An 18047-nucleotide genomic window follows, 5' to 3' on the forward strand; every position below is an offset into this window, starting at 1 on the left:
CGAGTCAAATGTGCGAATTTCCCTAAAAGCCACCCGTTAGTTCGAGATAAGCTCAAGTTACGCTAATTAAATTTAATCATTAATTAGAGATCAAGTTTGGGCATTGGAAATTATGAAGGTCACGACAGGATAATTGGACGATGTTGTTATTAGCTCGGTTAGCCTCAGATTTGTCCGGATTCTTCAGAAAATTCGAATTTTGGCGAGAAATGGAAAATGACCATTTTACCCCTGGGACTTTGTTACGGCCAAGTATAATGTAAGAGGGTCATTTTGGTCATTTCACACCAACTTTAGAAATAGAAATTTTTGGACAATTTTGCCCTTGGATATTTTGTGAAATTTCAATTTTGCTCCTGGATAGTTTTTGCAAGGATTAATCTGGACCGTTGATCTTAGGATAAGATTAAATCGTGGCTGTTGATTTGGAGATAGAGAGGAGGGTAGGATGGTCATTTCCTAGGGTATTAGACACCAATAATTGGCCAATTAAGCCTATTTCTCCCCATTTTCTCTCTCTCCCTCTCATTTCCTCTCTCTCTCAGCAAACTCTCCCTCGCTCTCCCTCTTGGCCGACTCCTCCCCACCCCACCGTGAGTGTGGCCAGCCGTCCAGGCCAGCCACCGCCGCCGTCCACCCGCCGAGCCGGATCACCGCCGTCCGCCCGTGAAGCCGCGTCCTCGCCGCATCACCGCCTCACCGTCTCTCTCTCCCCTATTTTTCCCCTCACCGAAACACCCTCACCAGCCCCATCTCAGCCCTAGCTCAGCCAAGAAAGCCAGCAGCCAATCGCCGCCGTTCGTGACCGCCGGCGAGTCGCCGGTAACCCTTACCGCTTGTCACCGCTGCCACTGCTGTTTGCTCTCTGTCCAGCCGCCGTAGATGCCTCAATTTCGCGTAGGAGTCGCAAGTAAGTGATATCCTAACCCTCGCCCAGGATAACGGATATTTTCAGGTTAGTTCGGGTCCGTTTTAGCAAGTTTTAGGGGTTAATCGTGGATTAATGGTTGGACTGATTTGGCTGAGTGGTTTGGATGGAATTGTGATAGTTTTTGAAGTGAAATTGAGGTTAGAATTGATTGGTTAGGTAATCGGGATGATTCCGAGTGATTATTGTGGCTTATTGCGTGAAAAACGGGCCTAAATGTGCCGTTATGGTGATTTTCTATGGTGGCCGAATTAGTGCATATTGGTGAGTAGGATATAGTACGTGTTGGTTTGGGGGTTGTCGGTAGGAGTACGACACCCGTGAATGGTTAAATTCGGCTTAAAATCCAAAAAACTCGATTTAATTGTGCACGAGGGAATTTAATTGGATTGGCTGGTTTGTGGTGGCTGTTATGGCTGGAAACAGGCATGGAAATATTGAATTTATGCCCATAATTGTGGCTGTGATTGTGGGTCCATTAGCGACCTTGCGTGCTCATTGAATTGTGGAATAATTGTTTGAAATGTGGCCCTGTTATATGCGTGTACGGGCTGAATTGAATTGGCTGGAAATTGGCCATGTTTATGTGTTAACTGAGCATGTGAAATGCGTGGGGATTTGATGTGTGCATGGGCTGAGTTGAATCGGTGGGTAATTTGGCATGTTAGCGTGTTAACCGAGCATGTTCGTATGAGATTCGAGCATGTGGATGGGTGAGAAAGTTATGTGATATGTCGTGTGTGTTTGGTCACGAAAATCCCTGAGGCGTGTACTGTAACGCGGGGAATTGAGCCGCCATGAGGCGTGTACTTTAACGCGGGACGATGCCCGGTATTATCGTAAGACTGCCAACCTGAGGCGTGTACTTCAACGCGGGTTGCGCCATAGGTGGTGGATGTTGAGCCTGAGGCGTGTACTGTAACGCGGGCAAGAGACATAGCCTGAGGCGTGTACTGTAACGCGGGCTAAGAAGTGTTGTGAATATGAGATGGTCGCGTGTAGACCGTGAATTGACAGTGGACCTGAGGCGTGTACTGTAACGCGGGTCGCTGGCAAGTCAAATGAAAATAGTGTGATGAGACATGAACGAGTGTGTGAAATATGGAATTGGAAATGCCATACGTTCGACTTGTGTTTCGGGCATGAAATTAATTTGCAATGTGCATGTGGTTGGAAAATTGTGTATTTGAGACTAACCTGCAGATTGCGTGTATCAAAAGCCCAGGTAAGTGCAAATTGTGTGCCTGTTATGTGGTCGTTGAATGTGATTGTGTTTGGACTTGTCTGGAGGTACGTGTTAGCCTAGGTGGGGTTTAGGGTGTTTACTTGCTGAGACGTGTCTCGTGATTGTTTCAACCAAACCATTTCAGAACCCAGCCTGAACCATGAATCTCCCACCGCCGCCACCTGAGCATTTTGGATTACCGATGCACACCGACCATAACGTTGTAGAGTATCCGATTGATGAGAATATGGCTTGGATTAAGCATACTACCGTAGTCTGGGTAGACATAGGGCAACCCCTTTGGCAGGCCCACACCTATACCGCCTGGTGTTTTCGGGACGGGATGCACGAGTTTGGTCCTGTCCGAGGCTTTGATGTTCCTTTTGACGGAGTAGGGGATTGGGATGGACGGTAATGAATGTATATTCTCCCTGTTACCCCTAGTCAATTATTGTCTGGGTTTTTGTGGCTTTCGCTAGTGCTTTATCTCTGATGTGTTGGTTTGGGTCGGTGGCGTTTCCTGGGACATCGCACTAATTCGACCGAAGAGGGATGTTGCGAAATCGATGGGGTTCGGAGCGTGACACTTCCACCAATCATTAGTATTATCTTAAAGTTGATACACAGCCAAAGTCACCTTTTTCTCCTCCGTGCACCCCAGAAGTGCAAAGGCCTTTTCCAATTCCTCAACCCATCGAGTGGCAACCTCGGGATCACCTTTCCCATCGAACTTTGATGGCTTAAGTTTCAAGAACTGCTCTACCAACTTGTGCATCTGGCGATTCTCATTTCCATTTCCATTCCCCGGATTAATCTGAGTGGCGGCGGCAGCAGCCTCAGCAGCAGCAGCAGCAGTTCGTTCTTGAGTCTGCAAGCCTATCAACTGTCCAATCGCCTCTAGAGCTCTTAAAACTCCATCAACTCTAGGATCCTCTGCCGTTCTGGCTCGCGAACTTAATGCACCTCTAGGTCCTCTACCCCGGGTGTTCATCCTCACAGAAATCACTCCAAACACTTAAGCCTGCTCTAATTCCACAATGGAATTAAAGACTTAAACCAACTACTCGGCTTAACAGTTCTAGGCAACGAACCACAGTAAGCAGTTGTAAGCAAGCAATCACCCCAAACAAGCATCATAAGTACACACTTAGCAAGGTTCTAGATCTTACCTTGGAGCGCCTGCAACGTTAGTAATAGCACTAAACCACTCAACACTCATAAGCAGATAACCGTATGATGCAAATTGAAGCCTACCAATCACAAGCACATATTCTCAAAGCACGCATAAAGCGTCACAAACCTGTGATCAAGGCAAGTCTCTCTAACTAGCTACCCCAAAGTCATCGCTCATTATTACTCCAGGTTTTGACCAAACATGGATCAAGCTGACCTTGCTCTGATACCACTTAAACGGGGATGTCACGCCCCGTACCCTACGAACACGTAACATCCCGCCGCGGTTGTTAAGAATGCGACTCCCAGGATTCGTCGCCGACCCGTAACCATCAAAATAAGAGAATATATGCAGAAGCCAAACAAGCACTCCATTCAATAAACATTCAAACGGGATAATAGAGAGAGAGAATTTAAACAAATCAACAAACCATTTTATAAACTTAACGTCACACACAACGATAACATATACAAGCCTTCCTAAAGGACACAAATCCAGACCACGCATACTCAAAAGGGATAGGGTGGTCGATCTGCTCCACTACTCTATTTAAAAGAGGAGCTCAAAAAAGATAGGGATTTCTAACCCTATCAAAAACCTCCACAACATCCTAGCGGTGCTCCATCCTCACCAATTGGGTACTCAGTCACCCAATGCTCCGTCTCCATTGGTACCCCGAAACGTAGCAGAGGCTCAGTCATAGTCAAGGTCGAGGGACTGAAATGTTTAACAACGGGGAATGAGATAAAATCTCAATAAGTAAACTACCTAAGCCTCGACTAGGGCAATACGTACCTCCGGCACCCTAATCATGCAATTCTAACCAATAGGGTAAGTTCTTATAAAACGAATAATGGTACCACATATTATACAAAGTCTCGAATTGCATCACAACTATGGCATACTATCAAAATGCATAACATCAATAATAATAATCCAGACATACTCAATCATTCACACGAGTCTCGATTATAAGATGAAATCACTTCGGCCTGTCCCATATCGTGCCTCACAATTTTATCCCATAATCAAGCACAAAGCATACCATATGCACATAACACTCGAAGCTGTCCAGATTATTAACGACCCACCATAGGTCACACCGAACTCCCGCCGGTCTTCCAGCATAGCCAGGCATCACCCCACTACTTTGGGCGTGGCAATGTCCGGGATCGAACCCCCCCCCCCCCGAGAAGTCGGGTACCGGACGGTATTCCATTTAGGAGCATCGATCCGGCCTCCACCGCGATCGGCAATGTCTGGGATCGAACCCCCCCCGACAAGTCGGGTACCAGACAGCATCCGAACTTCCGCCGGGCATCGTCTAAAACTCGTCTTAGACGGAACTCATTATGGCCACACACGTAAACAACCACGCATTGCCAATTTTAATCTTCCTTAATTAACCAATGCAAGTGTTTATGACATGTAATGTACTACGAATAAATATGCCATGAATCGCACTCGTTTTTGTATCAAACATCGATATATGATCACGATATGCCATGCTAAGCCAACAATAGCCATAATTAACCACATGATCCACTTTCAAAGTCCTACGATTATTCATCGAGTGCAAGATCAACCACGAAACATCAATTTCAACCATTCGATCTTCGTTCTAGACCACGAAATCATCATTCAAACCACACGATCAAGCCATAGTCAACTACTCAGCCATGATTAAATAAATTAACCATATGATTAAACAATTTAACCATGCGATCGGCATTAAACAACTAATCCACCACACGATCGTCATTAAACCTTTAATCGGCACATAATCGACTAATTAACCATGCGATTGACAATCAAAGTCACACGATCAACTTCACATCTCTAATAAGCCATATGATTTCATTTTATCACATCCTAATTTAATCTAAACCGTATGATCAAAATTAGCACATAATCATGATAATTAAGCCCTAAAATTAACCTTAACCAATCTAGAATCAATGGGGGCCATATGATCAATGTCCAAATCATCCAATTCGGCCACTACCACATGATTATTGCAGCCACAAGACTAACCCACGAATTTAATTAAAACAACCAATAAACACTCATAAATAGCCAAATTAAGCACAATTAGCAACATTAAACATATGCTCAAGCTCAAGTCACATAATCTACCTATCTTAACATTCAAATCAGCCATATAATCATCAAATCCAGCCACCAACAAATCCTCAATTCAGCATCTACCATAACCCCTAAATTAACCCCTAAAATAACCCTTAAACACTATCTATTGGTAACCTACTAACCTAATCAAGGTTTAGGGAGTTACTTACCACTAATTTAAGCTAAGAACTAAGCCAAAACCAGCAGCACCAGTCCCGGCCAAGCCAAGAGCTCCGGCGAACGGCGGCGGCCCAAATGGCGATCCGGCGAACAGCGGCTGATCCGGGCGTGAACGGCGGCTTGGGGGCTGCTCACGGTGGTCCACGGCGGTCCAAGGGTGGTGACGTGAGGTGCAAGGGTGGTGGACGGCGGTGGTGAGTGAGTCTCGGCCAAGGGGGAGGAAGAGAGAGAGAGAAAAATGAAGAGAGAGAGAGAGAGAGCAAGGAAAAGTGAGGAGAGAGAGAGTGTGTGAGCTGAACATATCTCTCAAAATAGAGGGCTAGGATGAGTTCTTGATGCCCAAGCAAAAATCCAAAGGCTAGGAATGCATCTTGGCAAAAGGCTTCTAGAAGGGTATTTTTGTAATTAACCAAAAAGGGCAAGGGCAAAGTTGTCCAAGAGAATTTTTGGCCACTAGGGTAGAAATACCAACATGTCCTTCCACTCAACAATTAAACTCTAGAACACACAGGGGTAAAATCGTCTTTTCCAATTTCCGAGCCAAATTTCCCTTTTTCGCGAATTTCTGAGCGAACCGATAATAAAGCGAGCTTAACGCGGTGTTGTCCAATATAATAATTTTTTATATCCTTAAAAGTTCGATACCCAAGTCCGGATTCCAATTCGTGGCCAAAATCGATCAAACGCGACTTTCGTGTATCTCAAACTAACGGGCGGCTTTTAGGGTTTACGCGTGTCGACCCGTGGTTGATTTGATATCAATCCACGTTTAAGTTTACTCGAGCCATGGTAACTTCGGTTGTCATGTAATTACGAGGGTCAATCATTAGTTCCGAATGACACGATCGTTAGAAATTGATTTTGGAACGTTTGAAATGCATACAACGATTAAACGGAATCACCCGTGACTCAATTGTATAACATTTGTTAAATTATTCCATAATCATTCTTGGATCGGCCTATAATGGCCCAAAATATTCCCTCGTCAATCCTTATGGTCGAAGTGTCGATCCAGGTTCGAGTTATTGGGTCGTGCGTACCGAAATCCTAACTAGCCATTCCCTAACGGTTAGTATTCTCAAGAATGGCCAATTCTGAGTGAGATATAACAGAAAGTGCATTGATGATAATATCATTTTATAGATCCCGAAAGTGGGTGGAAATTCAAAATGTCACAATCGCACATTCTAACTCTATAACTAGGTACCTAAGGAAAAGCTCAACCCAATCTAGATTATGTTATATGAAAATTCATATTATGACTAAGATTAATGCTAAACAAAGGAATCGGTGGACCATTGGGTAAATCTTTCCAAAAGCAGTTTGGCCAAGTGTCAAACTTCAACTGAAGCAGATCTACAAAAAGTAAAATCGGATGAATCTGTGGGGACATGCAGTGCAGCTTTTAATTATGGGTAAGTAAAAACATATCTATTTAGGTTAATATGATCTGCTAACAGAGTCTTAAGTAGTTAAAATATCTAAATAGAAAAAAATTAATGTTTCTAATACATCCATTGTTATAATGTCATGTATGTCCTGCTATCAGTAGGTTAAAAATTCATTATTCGTTCTTTTATTATACTTCACAAGTGAGTCAAAAGCAGTTGATCAGAATTTTTAGATCTTTGTACCCCTGTTTAGATGAGGATCTGCTGTCTCTTTTCTAAATAAGCAAAACGAATTTACGTCTTTCATCAACTGTTAATCATATTCCAGTCGATCGCGCATCTATGTTGGCTGACGATTTAGGAGTATGAACAAATTCTTCGTGCTTGCGGGACATGGCAATGTTTGATTGCATAAGAGGATACTTAGAAGAGTTTAACAAAGGAAAGCTCATGGCTAGCAAATACTCAGCATGTATTAACGAGGGTAAAGTTTTCGAAATGCCCAAGCAAAGTACAAACATCCTATATTACATGGAACGCAAATAACCAACCTGCTAACACGGTAGTACCAGATACTATATGGACCACCTCTTATTTGAAAGCGTGATAAGCACACGACAAATACATTCATTGAAGAACGCACACTCAGTTCTCGGTGGGGGGCTTGTGCGGTGGCTTGTGGTGGTGCGGCTTCTCTCCCTTGCCCTTCTTCGGTTCCTCGCCTTTCTTTGGTGGCTTGTGGTCAGGGAAAGGCTTATTCCTTTCATCGGCTACCACTTCCTCGGCAAGCATGTGGCCGGGGTGGTGGTGGAGGTGGTGGCGGCGGTGGTGTAAGTCCTCAACTTCGATGGTCCCCAAGAGACGGCGATCGCCGGGGTGGTGCTTGTGGTGGTGCTTGTGCTCTTTTTCTTTTTCATCAGCTACCACTTCCTCGGCAAGCATGTGGCCGGGGTGGTGGGGGTGGTGGTGGTGGTGGTGGGGTGGTTTCTCCCCGGGGAACGGCTTTTTGTGGGAGTCTTCCTTGTCAACCTCCTTGACCAGAATGTGCTCATGAGGGTGGTGAGGTGGTGGTGGTGGTGGTGGTGCGAGTCCTCGACTTCGGCTGTCTCCAAGAGACGGCGACCGCCGGGTTGGTGCTTGTGGTGATGCTTGTGCTCTTTTTCGACGTCCTCGGAGAGGACAGGTGCGGCGAAAAGCACCGCTCCCAGGAGCAAAACTAGCAAGTACCTGGAAGACATCGGGTGACTAGTTTGAGAGAAGAGGACGTGCAATAGAGCGGATGGTGTGGGAGTGGAGTGAAGGGAGTCTCTCAATTTATAGTGGTTTCGGGATATTGACGTCGTCACCGATCACGTCACTTGGTGTTTTCCTGAGATTGAATAAATCGGACAGGGCATATGAGACAGCACATTGAATAAGAAAATGACGTGCCGTACTGGACTCTCTTGCTTTCTACTGGCCAATTTTGCATTGTGCCAGTTCATCTTTGAGGAGACCTACGTTAATGAATAACTTCGCTTTATGCCAATCCAAAAGTGTTCGTGTAGATTTTAAATACCATAATAAAGAAAAAAAAATATTAAAAGTGCCATAACTTTTATACAATGCTCACTTTAGAAACAAAACTTTTCGACTGTTTACTTCATTGTCACTTTGGTAAAAAAATAATCACTTAAATACCAACTCCGATTTGAGATACAGGAATTCCAACGTGACAATATTTTACAATTTTTTCCGAAAAACGTGGCTTGCTGGAAGTCCAACGTAACAAAGTTTAGTGCAAAGTGATCACTTAAATGTCAATTTTTGTTAAAAGTTATCATTTATGCTTTGTAACTTTTTAAAAAGTGATTTGTTGATTTCACTTTCTTAAACGTGATTAGACCATTTGGTGTGCAACAAACATTGCGTACAAACTTGGAAACACATAAAAAACAATTACTCCATTAACAGTGGCTTAGATTCAAATCAAACATCATTGCATTCAAAATAAGGTTGTCTTATATCAATATATTGTCCCCAACAAGTCAAGCACCTCCCCTACGAAACGCAGCAGCACCAGAGAAAAACAAGTCCAAAACCTCCCCAACAACGACCTCCTCAACTATATGCAGCAAAACATATATATATATGCAGCAGCACCAGCAATAAAACATGTCAAAAACCTCCCGAACATCAACCTTCCTAAGTATATGCAGCAGCACTAGCAAAAAACAAGTCAAAAACCAAGCCCTAATTTCTTCGCACGAAGTACCAAGCCCTAATTTATTTCCTCCAAGCCCCAACTTTTTCTGGCGTGGATAAAGTGAGTGAGTGAGAGAGGATGACGGCGATTGAATGACTGAGTTAAAAGTCATTGGGAAAGGGAGCGAGCTACTGCAAACAACGAAACAGAGTGAGAGAGAGTAAAGTCAACACAAACAACGACAGAAGAGAGATTTGTCTATTTTTAGAGAGAGATTAATTTTGAAGGATATGATATCATTTTGTTATGAACGGTCACTTCACCGTCCATGTTCGGACTCGTTTTTTACATAAAAAACCACGTATGAATAAAAATCAGAATAAGAACAGCATGAATACCATAACTTTCGTACGACACTCATTTCAGTGCCATAACTTCTTTTTCGCTCATTTAAGTGCCACAAATTTGAAAAATTGATCATTTCAGTGCCATCGGTGAATTTGTCTCCTCAGAAAATCCAACGTGGACGCCAGTCGATTTATGTGGCACCGCCGACACTGACATGAACAATTTTTGTAATTTATTTTGCTCACTTAAGTGCCACAAATTTATAAAATTGTTCACTTAAATGCCACAAATTTGAAAAATCAATCATGTAAATCCCATAGAGAATTTGTTTCACCAGAAAATCCGCTACCAACCTCGTCTAAATCTAGTGAGGCCTCGATGGTGCTGGTTGAGGCCATCAGTGCCTCACCAACTGTCGGTAAGGGCACGAAGGCCGTCTTCGATCACGCGCGAGGCGGCCTTGCCATGAAGGCCCTCACGCACAGCCAACAAGGCCGCCATGGCCCTGGGCGAGGCCACGAAGGCCCGCGGGCCAAGGTCAAGGCCTTTGCGTCCAACGCAAAGAAAAAAAACTCAAAAAGGAAAATAAAAATAAAAATAATAAATTATATTTTAAAAAATAAATAAATAATTCCATGTAAGACAATTTGCCAGAAATGACACTCAAATGATCGATTTTACTCCAATATGGCACTTAAGTGAACGAAAAAAAAATTGTGCCATACAAATTAATGTCGTGCAAAAGTTATGGCACTCATGTTGTACTTTTCCTAATAAAATTCTATTAAAAATGCCATGTGGCTTTTTGCGGAATTTGTCTCTGGAGACACTCAAGTGATTGTTTTTTCTCCAATGTGGCGCTAAGTGATCCGGCGAAAAGTTTTAGTTCTAAAGTTTGCGCCGTATGAAAGTTCTAGCACTTCCAGTGTCCTTTCCTCAATAATAGGGTATTTAAGAAAAATCCTTATTATTCTAATTCAATGTTGAGAGCTTCACTAGCTAAAATCAATAGACGGATCCATGTATCATATTAAGGTTTCATATCAACTTCGTGTCGGTGCATGAAATGGGCAAGTGCCCACAAACGTCATTGGTTCTTTGATTAATTTTTATCATGTCACATTGATGTGGTATTTGGGCAATGAAAGCCCTTCACTAGTAACCAAACTTGTAGAAAATTAAGTTTTACACCCTTTGCATACCTGAGCATAGGGATTGCGTAACTGAGCATAGGGAATTGTCAAACGTGATAGGGAACACTATATATTATATGACCAATGTTCTTATTTTACGGGTAAGCGCATCACATGGCACATCCGAATCCTACAACACCTACACATGTTGCACCCCTAGTATTATAAAACGAACAATTTCTAGGTTTATTATTGAGAAGTTGGCAAGACTCAAATGGGATCAAGAAACAAACAACGCGACCATTAAGTATATCGAGGCTTTAGATTTAAAAACTTATACTCAATAGACATATTCTTATGTATTACTAATATATTTTATGATTTTGACGTCATTGCCGATATCAGTTAGGACGTTGACCTTCAATTGTTAGAGACAAGCTAATTGAGTTATAACCGGGCGAATAAGAATCGGGTGCGTACTTACTACTTGATTAGTGTAGACTTCTTGAGACTTTGTAGCGTAGTCCCCACGACATCGAGTCAAATCGTGACAATCATACACAATTACGTGTGGCAATGGGGGCGGAGAGAAACAGTGCCGACCCCGTTTGTGGCTCCCATAAATTATTGGGTTGCAATGGCATCATTTTTCTAGGAACACATCGGCCTGCAAATTTGTATCTAATCTTCTGCGGTGAAAAGAGTGATTCTAGGTATAGCGGCAGCAAGCCCAGAAAGAAAGAGTGTTCGTAAGAGGATAATTCGATCTTTAATGAAAGACATGCTATCAATTTCTTATAGTAGACCAAGACTATTTAAACATACCATGAATTGCTGATGGAAAACCTCGTGTTTTCTCGACCCTATTTTGGTTGACAAGGAAACTGGTGACTCATTACATGATATAGATTCGCGATGTATAATGCTCGAACTTCTTCTGTACAGTTGTTTAATGAAGCATTAGGTTGGTTTCGAACCGATTAACTTTATGTTCTTCTATGAGTGGTTGAGTAACGGAGGTTTTGATATATAAGAATATGTATTATTTCCTGTATGTCGTGGTATAATTTTATGAATTATTTTGTAAAGTAACTTTGGAGCACGTCGGCTTTCTATGATAGACGGGTATGTCTAGATGGGGCGATCTACGCACATTTATAAAGAGTACTCTGCAAAGGCTATGGTGACCCGTATTATCAATAGAAATTATGAATAGTGAAATTATGCGTCATCTTTCTGACAGTTCGCGATGATGTTTATCGTTTGTTTAAGTTTGCGTAAGGGCCCTTGACTAATTAATGAAAAGATAAAGATAAGAAAGAATATAATAATCAGCAACTCAATGGGCACTCTATTAAAGAGAAGAACGAAGACATGACACAAACTTTAATGTTTTTATCCTATTTAGTCAACTGTTCAACTCTCTCCGAAACCATGGCTTGACAAAAATTAATACTTCATATGTTATTTTTAATAGGGGTTAGCATGGAGCTAGAATGCGATTCCTAAAATTTGCAGCCTGTGATTATTGGTCCAGTTCCAGTGTTAATTGATCCACCTAGACTGCCCGAACCGGATTGATAAAACATTTCTCAAAACTCTAATTTCCCATACTCTCTCGCTTATCCCTCTCGACTCTCGCTCAATCTCACGCCTCTCACTTTCCACTCTCGCTCTTAGTCTCATGCGGTCACGCACCTCCCTCATTCAGTGTTTGTTTTGTTACTATTGGGAAAATCTCATAACATATTTTGAAGTTGACAAAACTGTCCATGAGTGTTTTGTAAGTCTGATAAATGCTTTGAAGTGGAAGAGAAACATATGGCGATCTTGTCCAGATTGTGAAATTACTTCAAGATAAAAGATTCAAACTTTATACTGCATATGAAGAAGTTCAGACTTTATACTGCACGGAAGAACTTCGTATGTTCCCATTCTGACATAAGTTTAGAACATGACAAAAATTCAGAAAGCATAGAACGGATAGTGATATGGTTTGGATTTCACCAATGGAAAGAATTGATTGATTCGATCTTAAAAGGCTATTTAGCAAGGAATATTTATATAGCAAGATATCCTAAATTGATTGACAATCAAATCCCACGACAATTTTATTTCTAAAATGGAGAAGCTTTACTTATGGAAACTAAATCTCTTATTATATGGGCAACCAGATTCAGCGGAGACTCGGATTTTGACTCTCAACGGCTACGCAATCTTCTTGATACAGTTCTGTCCAACGGGTAAATTAGAAGACAATCTTCTGGAGACTATCCAACGGCTAGTTTGGAAGTGGAGGAGTCCAGAAGGAGAATAACGTGTTGAGGAGCAAAAGCAAGAGACGAGATCCAGAATCTAGAATTCCAAAGTCTGAGCGATCTTCAATCTTTATGCTTGTCTTTCATGAGCTTAAACGTGTAATCATTTGAGAGGTATAGACAGTGTCATAAGTGTGTGCTTAGGTGTGAGATAGTGTGATCAATCAGCTTGGTATAAGCAGCACCAGCTTCGAGGAAAAGTGCTTGTGTTTAAGCTGCACAACTTGCTGTAACTTCTCATTGATTTGATTAGCGGAATCCAGTCAATAGGCTCTCAACGTGGGAGAGTGGACATTGGTTTGATCTAAGCTGAACCACTATACATCTGTGTGCATATTCTCTATTTCCTAAATCTCTTTATTGCATATTTATATTTTTTCCATTCAAAGTCTGACTAAAATCTAAATGTTGTTCAGACTTTGATTGTGATCAATTACTTCCGCATTAAAATTGATCAATTTACATTCAAATCACCTATTCACCTCCCTCTAGGTAATATTTACTAGTCTCATCAACTGGTATCAGAGCAAGGTTGCTCGTTTATTGAAGTGTTTTTACTTATGAGCTAACAATTTTTATGGCTAGCACGAGTGCTCTAGGTCTAGTAGAAGGACAAAGCAACACCAGACCTCCATACTTTGATGGCAAAGAATACAGTGTCTGGAAAAACAAAATGAAGGCATTTATCAAGTCCATTGATCCCTTGCAATGGGATGTTGTTCTAAGAGGAGTCAAACCACCTCCTCCTACAATAGCCTCAAATCAACAACAACATGGCGAAGCTCCAGCAACTACTACATTATCTCAATCTGAGATAACGAAAAGAGAAGCTTCAGATGCAAAAGAAATTTATTCGTTTTATTTTGCTTTATCACCTGTTGAATATAAAAAAAATTGCTTCATGTGAATTAGCGAAAGATATCTGGGATAGGCTCTACACAACCTATGAAGGAACAGATGGAGCAAAGGAGACTCAAATAAACTTATTACTTGGACAGTATGAATCCTTAAAGATGAAGCCCGATGAATCCATTACCGAAATGTATGACCGATTCACAAAAATTGTGAATGGTCTTGCATATCAAAGGAATCCAGTTTCAGCTCCCATGAAAGTTAACAAACTGCTGAGAGGACTCTCAAAGGAATGGAATAATATCAAGACCTCACTACGAGAAACTCAGAGGATCATGCCATTAACTGTGGACGAACTCATAGGAACTCTACAATCCTATGAGATAGAGCAAATAAATGAGAAAAATGAGTCCAAAGGTAAGAAGTCATTAGCTTTGAGATCTAACATTGATTCTGATGATACAAACCCAGATGAAGACAGTGATAAAGAGTTGGCGCTAATCATCAAGAAATACATAAAGATGAAAAAGAAAGGAAAAATGCTTAAAGGAAAGAAGTTCAGTTAGAAGAAGAAAATTCCTAAAGAAATAGAAATTGCAAAAGAAGTAATTTGCTTCCATAGCAGAAAACGTGGACACATAAAGCCAAAGTATCCACTTCTGAAGAAGAAAGGCAAATATGAAAAAGTGAAGAAGGCTCTAAAAGCATAAACATGGAACGACACACAGTCTGAATCCAGCAATGATGAAATTAATGGGCACGGAAATCTATGCTTAATGGCGGACATTGAATCTGAAGAAAATGAAGTGATTTGTTCATATCCTATTCTCGATTATGATGATCTTTTTGAAGAATTATGCGCGGAACATGAGAATGCGTTGAAGAAGATCTCCGAGTTGAAAAAGGAAGTCTCTAAATTGAGACAACAAAATATTACAAATGAGAAAGGATCATTGAGTTTGAAAAGGAGAATTCCTCTGTCAAGGAAGAGAAGGATATTTTGCCAACAGAAGTTGACTCCTATAAGGAAGACATTTCAAAAATTTGCAAAATTTTTTCTCTCGGCTCGAAGATATTAGAGCATGTTCTATCCATACAAGTCCCCAATTACAACAAATCCGGCCTCGGATTCGAAAATGGAAGTGAGATTAAGAACGATTTTCTGAAGGTCAAGGAGAGATTAAAGCGCAGGCCTTCAATCCAACATTATAGAAATCATTTTGGTAAGCAATTTGTCAAGCCTATTGGATTTCAATATTATAATTGCTCAAACTCGAGTGATCCTAATCACTATAAGCAACAACGTCCAACTAATTGGAAGAAATCCAAGACAATCAATTGGAGATTTGATGCTTCCTCTAACTAGAAAGGACCCAAACAGATTTGCGTACCAAAAAAATAGATGAGATTGCTCTTCTTGTAGGGAACAGGAAAAGAGAAAGAAAAATGTGTAAGTAAAGGTATGTTGTTATATTTTATTGCATACTTTACATATCTACAAATTCCCACAGTATTAGATATTCTTCTGGCATTTCTGTAATTAGTTGAAATATCTTTTAAGAAATAATGGTGTGATGCATTTTCCATGATTCGAGATCAACAATATACATGTGTTTGATTGATATCTTGCTTTCAATTTAGAGATAATTCGGTTGATTGGATAACTTCCAATATTATTATGTGTTCTCCGATCTTGTCATGCTTTACAAAGAAGGAATTTTTTTCGAGATATTGTTTTATTATGCATATATTTCCCTTAAATATTCTACTGAGATTGTTGGGAAAGTATCCTTGGGCTTCTACAAAAGTTTCCTATTTTGTGCCTAACAAAAGGAAAGGATCCAAATATATGTATACCAAAAAGGAAATGAGTTTATTGTAGGCAAATTATACAATGGAAGCGTGATTAAAGAAGGATCTCTAGTGAAGAATTCTTTCTAAAGAGGAAAGACACTTGCTATATTCTTGGAAGTACTATTATAGTTGGCAAGTTTGTTCCTCAAATTGAAGGTATGTACGTGACATTCCCTATATTATGCAAAGATTATTGTCTCTCTTACAAGTATTTGCAGGCCGTAAAAGAATCTTTCCATATGAAGTTTGGCAAGCTTGATATCAAAATTGTGGAGAATCTGAACTATTTTCAAAGGATCGAAAATTTCCCCTTTGCGCAAATTTCTCGCATATTATTGAGCAAATGCTTAATGCGTCATACGAAAGGATAAAGTAACTTTGGGTTGAAATATTTGATATTCTATTCAGTTTATTTATTCGAAAGAAAGGGCATAATTTATTATGTGAGATATTATATCTTTAACAGCAAATTTGTGTAAAAGGTTTGTTGAGTTTATGCAGATTGAATTCGAGACAAGTTTGAATGAAGAAAATAAATTTCTTTCTCAAATTTATTGCAAACGAACATGGCGGATGTTGCCGCTACAAAGAAAATAGAGGGACAACATTTTGTTCAACGTGCACAAGCCGCAATGAAAGCTATTCGCAAAAGCTATCTTGATGACAAGGGGGAGAAGAACAAAATGGCAAAGAGTAAAAAGTGGAAACATGCAAAAGATAGTGGAGAATCGTTATCATGTCAAAATGGCATCAAATTGAGGGGAGCATATATCAAGTATGGGAAAATCCTAATAAAGTTGTGTCACGCCCCAAACCCCATCGAGCTCGCGACACACTTCTCTGGTCGATTGATGCGACATCCCGGGGTATCGCCGACCCCATTGAAATTTATCAGAGATTAAAATGATCAGCGAAAGCCATCGATACCCGGACACTAATAACTGGGGTAATTAAGGAGAATAAACATACTCATTCCTCATTCAAACTTATATAATATTCACAATTTACAAACTATCATATACACAAGCACACCGAACTTCTACACTATTAACCACCGACGACAAAAAGGATCAATAGCCTAGGTTTCCCTATCACCAAAAATGGAATACCTCAAAAACCTATTCCAACCCCTAAACCTAGCCCCTACGCCCTCTGCTTGGCGTCCACTCTGAGTCAGATTCCTTGTCCTCTGAATCTGAATCCCCCTGGACTGTCTGCTCCTCCGAGGACTCAGGCTCGACCTCAATCTCGATCGGGTGATTTATGTCACCCGACTCCGCTGGAACCTCGTCCCGCTCCTCCGAGTCGAACTCCTCATTAGACTCGTACTCTGGTACAAATTCGGGGTCAATCCACTCCTCATAGGGGGTATATACTCCGGTTCTCCTTCAGGCTCAGCAGGTTCATCCTCGGGTTCTGCCTCGGGCTCTTCCTCTTCCGGTTCTTCCTCTGGGATCGCCTCGAGATCCACGTCCATTGAATCGTACCCCGCCTGCGATTCATCAGGTTCTGGTTCATGCTCGGCCTCCGAGGGCTCAGGTGCTGCAGACGCCTGTTGCAATCCAGACTGCGCCAGACTAGTCTCCGCACTAGTCAACTCGCCATCAGGATGAGGTATAGCAGACGGGTCCCAGTCCCCAACTCCATCAAAGGGGACGTCAAATCCACGAACGGGACTGAACTCGTCTATCCCGTCTCGAAAGAACCAAGCCGTGTACGTGTTGGCTTGCAAGAAGGGTAGTCCTACGTCTACCCAAACTACCGTCGTATGCTTAACCCAGGTCATATTATCATCTATAGGAAACTCTACAACGTTGTGGTCAGTATGCACTGGTACTCCAAAACGCTCAGGTGGCGGCGGCGGTGGATTCATTGCTCAGGCCGGGGTTCTGAAATTTTTGGTTAAAATAACCATAAGAATACATCTCAGCAAGCACACACCCTAAACCCCACCTAGGCTATCACGTACCTCCAGACAATCACGACAAACAATTACACTCAGCTATTACACTGTCACGCCCCGAACCCCATCGAGCTCGCGACATCCCGCTACAGGTCAAATTTGTTGCGACGTCCCAGGAACGTCGCCGACCCAACCCAAACATCAGAGCCACATGCGGAAGCGAATATAAAAACCCCGGACAGAAAGATGACGACGACGGGGTAGAACACCATAAGAATCAAACAACAACATCTTCATACAGCACGAAATATACAAACATCATATTACAGACATAAATACAGACGAACAGGCTCCGCCACCGTTTTAACAAAAGTTCAGGGGTTTGGTTATCTTAACTTCACTATCGGATAACCCAAGTTAAACAACCCC

The 18047-nt window shown here is 41.6% G+C and overlaps 1 protein-coding gene across 2 annotated transcripts; it reads right to left on the minus strand.

Annotated features, from left to right (window-relative positions):
• Positions 1-7457: 7457 nt before the first annotated feature.
• On the minus strand, positions 7458-8288 carry LOC130140396 (uncharacterized). Of its 2 annotated transcripts, none has more exons than XM_056319672.1 (2): positions 8090-8288; positions 7458-7991 (listed from the first exon to the last, which is right to left on the minus strand). In XM_056319672.1, the coding sequence occupies exons 1-2, from the start codon at positions 8261-8263 to the stop codon at positions 7671-7673; spliced, it is 495 nt and encodes a 164-aa protein (XP_056175647.1). In that variant the 5' UTR covers positions 8264-8288; the 3' UTR covers positions 7458-7670. The 2 variants fall into 2 exon arrangements, with proteins under 2 accessions (XP_056175647.1, XP_056175653.1); XM_056319678.1 differs by having other exon boundaries at positions 7458-7988; positions 8090-8263.
• Positions 8289-18047: the final 9759 nt, after the last annotated feature.

This window comes from Syzygium oleosum, unplaced genomic scaffold, assembly GCF_021117445.2.
Source record: "Syzygium oleosum isolate NSW1041296 unplaced genomic scaffold, Sole_v2.1 Sole_v2.01, whole genome shotgun sequence".
NCBI classification, from domain to species: domain Eukaryota; kingdom Viridiplantae; phylum Streptophyta; class Magnoliopsida; order Myrtales; family Myrtaceae; genus Syzygium; species Syzygium oleosum.

Coding starts and splice junctions, on each gene's coding strand:
- LOC130140396 (XM_056319672.1), bottom strand. CDS start 8,263: ATGTCTTCCAGGTACTTGCTAGTTTTGCTCCTGGGAGCGGTGCTTTTC. Junction 7,992..8,089: donor ACCACCACCACCACCACCAC/CTCACCACCCTC, acceptor CACCACCACCAC/CACCACCCCCACCACCCCGG.